Consider the following 3973-nt stretch of genomic DNA (forward strand, 5'->3'; position numbering starts at 1 on the left):
TCCTATTCATCTAATTCATCTGAGGTGTCTGCTCTCACATGCAACAGCCAGTCGTGATTTGTCTTTCTTCGATTATCCCTAGCAAATCCCTCATAACTATTAATTAATTGAAGAGAACTTACCCAACACAGTTGGCCACAGTGTGTTTCATCTCGTGTGAATCACTTTTCAATTTTCAAATTGACATAAGAGGCCCCCCTCTCTTTCTAACGGCTTCGAGACTCGCACTGCGTCCAAATCGCTTCAAATTTCAAAATTAGACTATAAAATCTCTCTTCTTCTTCCGCTTCCCTTTTTGCCACTTTCTATTTCAACACCTACGAAAACAGAAATCTTAAGTAGGGAAAGAGAATCTAAGAAGAAACAGAACAAAACCCAACTCACATATTCTTCTCACCTCTCCATTCCTTCTCCAATCTCACCCAACAAATATCTCCACGCCCATTTTTCCCATCCCACCCATCAGTATAGAAATGAACCTTGAGAACAAAAATGGTAACATCACTCTCTAACCATGACCCCAATCCAATTCCCATCCCCACCACTTCCCCAATCCGCCACCTATCTCGAACCCGCAGCCGCCGGTGGCGCCAAGGCCGCACCTCCACCGCCATCATCGCCGCCATCTCCCTCCTCATCTCCTCCTCCGCCTGGCTCTCTCTCGTCTTCTCAAACACCACTCCTCTCTCCTTTTACCACCTCAAACACTGGGATTCCACCCCCCAATCTTCCCCCTTACCACCCCACCCCACCACCCCCAAAACCGCCTCCACACCCCCCCAAAATTCCACCCCACACCCCCCAAATGACCTCTCTCTAAACCACATCATCTTCGGAATCGCGGGCTCCGCCCAACTCTGGCACCGCCGGAGAGAATTCATCCGCCTCTGGTGGCGCCCTAACGAAATGCGTGGTCACGTCTGGTTAGAAGAACAAGTTATGGTTTCAGATCCCTCCCTCCCTGAAATTAGGGTTTCTGAAGATATTTCTCGATTTCGCTACACAAACCCTACTGGTCATCCCTCTGGCCTACGGATCTCGCGAATTGTATCTGAATGCTTTCGCCTTCGCCTGCCTGGCGTTAGATGGTTTGTTCTTGGTGATGATGATACTATTTTCAATGTGGAGAATCTGATCGCGGTTTTGAAGAAATATGATTCGTCGGAGATGGTTTATATTGGGAGCCCTTCGGAGAGTCACTCTGCGAATACGTATTTTAGTCATTCTATGGCTTTTGGAGGTGGTGGGATTGCTCTTAGTTATCCGTTGGCGGAGGCAGTTTCGAAGATTCAGGACGAGTGTTTGGAGCGTTATCCGAAGTTGTATGGGAGTGATGATCGTCTCCATGCGTGTATTTCGGAGCTTGGAGTTCCTCTCAGTAGAGAGTATGGATTCCATCAGGTAATTTTTGAAATTTAAGTAGTCGTTTTTGCTATTTTGTTTCATTTTTTTTGCCTGTTTTCGTCATTGGTATTGGTGTGAATTGGAGGGGATCTCAGGTAATTCTGGTAATTTAAGGACTGGTTTTCACTATTTTTTTCCTTTTGTGCTTGTTTTCATCATTGGGATGGGTGTGAATTGGAGGCAATTTCAGGTAATTCTGGTAATTTAAGGACTGGTTTTCGCTATTTTTTCTCCTTTTTTGCCTGTTTTTGTCATTGCTATTGGTGTGAATTGGATGCAATTTTAGGTAATTCTGACTGGTTTTCGCTATTTGTTTCCTTTTTTGCCTGTTTTCGTCATTGCTATTGGTGCGAATTGGAGGCAATTTCTTGTTGAAGTATAAATGGATTAAATAAGCTTTTGTAGTAATTGATTGTTTCGCATGGTTTCAGAGCAAGACGCTTCAATGCAGGTCCTGGATTCATAACCCAACAACTCCTTGATATTAAAAATCCACATGTATGGCAAACCCACAAAAAAAAGTGGCCAAACGTGAGGAGTGTTGAAGTATAAATGATTTAAATAACACTATGTCACAAATGTCGTTCTCGAGAATTTCTCGACAAGGAAAAATCTCGGGATTTATTAATTTTTATTAATTTTTTCAGGTTTATATCGGGAAATAAACGGTAAAATTAAAATTATTTAAAAAATATATAAAATTATCAAATTTAAGAAAAAATATATAAAATAAAAATATCGTAAAAATATCAGGACAATATCGCGATATCGATATTATCGGGGTATTTTATGATAAAAACGAAAATATCGCTATATTTTTAAAATCTCGGGATTAGTCTGGGATTTTGTCGTTTTATCAAAATCTTGTGATAAAAACGCTATATTTTGAAAATATCGGAGATATTTGTGACATAGAAATAACACCAACTCTAACATCTTATGCTTTTGGAGTAATTGGTTGTTTCACATTTCTTGCAGTGGGATATTAGGGGGAATGCCCATGGCCTTTTATCTGCTCATCCAATTGCTCCTTTTGTTTCAATCCATCATGTTGAAGCTGTTGATCCATTCTACCCTGGGTTGAGTTCTCTTGACAGCCTGAAACTTTTTACGAGGGCAATGAGAGCCGAGCCTAGAAGCTTTTTGCAAAGGTCTATTTGTTATGACCGCAGGCGTCGGCTTACGTTTTCCGTTTCATTGGGTTATGTTGTTCAAGTGTTTCCAAACATTGTTCTTCCGCGGGAGTTGGATCGGTCAGAGCAGACATATTCTGCATGGAACAAACTCAGTAACAGAAACGAGTTCGATTTTGACACCCGGGATGTTTATAGATCTGTTTGTAAAAAAACAATTCTCTTTTTCTTGAAGGATGTTGGGAAAAATGGGAATGTGACTGTAGGTTCATATGGGCGAGCTAAAGGGAGAGATGATTTGAAAAGGAAAGTCTTCTGTTTTCCTCGATCAGTTCCGCTGCGTGACGTGAAAGATATCCGGGTCTTGGTGAATCCGCTTAGCGAGAATTGGCATTTGGTGTGTTCCTTATTCTTGTCTATATTATTTCGATGAAATTAACAGCTTTATAGGATTCATTTTTAAGAGGGCTTTGCATTTCCTTAATCAGGTTCCGAGACGATTATGTTGCAAAGTAAACCAAACGAGGGGTGAACTTCTAGAACTAACAGTGGGGCAATGTCAGAGGGGAGCTTTCAGGTCTATGGCAGATTATGTATGACGAAATATGGAATGATAGCATGATTTACTATTCTCCCCCCAGAGTACGAAGGTCATTCTCAACAACTAACAAATACCTTCTTTTTCATGTGCTTGAGTTTCATGGTCATCCACTTGAACTTCATTTAACCATTGACAACTTGTCAACTGTTACTCGGCGTTTTGAGAAGCCATGCACAGATTTTGCGGATACAGTTGAGTTGAAGACGTTGAGTGTGCATACTTCAGGTTCGGGAAGTTATATTCTTTACCTTCGCTTTTTGTTCAGAAGGTAATTATCATAAACTAAGGCCCGGATTGTTTAAGATTATGCCAATTGATTGCGAGTCCAAAACCAATTATTGGACTCAAAATTAAACGTAAATTTGAGTTCAATAATTGGTTTTGGACTCACAATCAGTTGGCATTATCTTAAACGAACAGGGCTTAAGATCTGACATTTGGAGATCCTTAATGAAGTGAAACTTTCGTGGTAGTTTGTACTGTTGAAGATGATACAATTTTTTTTGAAAGTTGAAATTTAATAGCAACAAATTGAAGATGATACAATTGATGCCAATTCTCTTATATATCTGAAGTTTCGTGGCTATGGTAGCATCGTTGCTGACTTGTTTTGAAAGTGATGATCTTTGGTTTCCAATGTATGACATTCCCTATAAGCTAGCGCAGTGATAGTTGTTGAGCTAAAATTCTAGTTTTGGAATTAATCTTGAAATTGAAAATTTTTATGAAAGAACTCTACAAAGTAAGCTGATACTAAATACATTTTATTGAAAATCCAAATAATTTGTTTCAATTAATTGTTTTATCCTCCCAAATTTAGGGCGCGCATGGCTAT

General features: G+C 39.9%; 1 protein-coding gene across 1 annotated transcript; it reads left to right on the forward strand.

Annotated features, from left to right (window-relative positions):
* Positions 1-284: 284 nt before the first annotated feature.
* Positions 285-3694, forward strand: LOC143887226 (beta-1,3-n-acetylglucosaminyltransferase radical fringe protein, putative (DUF604)). Its single transcript, XM_077391339.1, has 3 exons — positions 285-1401; positions 2383-2934; positions 3026-3694. The coding sequence occupies exons 1-3, from the start codon at positions 493-495 to the stop codon at positions 3134-3136; spliced, it is 1572 nt and encodes a 523-aa protein (XP_077247454.1). The 5' UTR covers positions 285-492; the 3' UTR covers positions 3137-3694.
* The last annotated feature ends 279 nt before the right edge of the window (positions 3695-3973 follow it).

Source organism: Tasmannia lanceolata, unplaced genomic scaffold, assembly GCF_043159265.1.
Source record: "Tasmannia lanceolata isolate RefF3 unplaced genomic scaffold, GAP_Taslan_0.1 ptg000012l, whole genome shotgun sequence".
Classification (NCBI taxonomy): Eukaryota; Viridiplantae; Streptophyta; class Magnoliopsida; order Canellales; family Winteraceae; genus Tasmannia; species Tasmannia lanceolata.

Excerpts from the sequence above, each read along its gene's own strand:
- LOC143887226 (XM_077391339.1), top strand. The coding sequence starts at position 493 with ATGGTAACATCACTCTCTAACCATGACCCCAATCCAATTCCCATCCCC. Across the intron at positions 1,402-2,382 it reads GAGAGTATGGATTCCATCAG|TGGGATATTAGGGGGAATGC; the intron begins GTAATTTTTGAA and ends CATTTCTTGCAG. Across the intron at positions 2,935-3,025 it reads TTAGCGAGAATTGGCATTTG|GTTCCGAGACGATTATGTTG; the intron begins GTGTGTTCCTTA and ends TTCCTTAATCAG.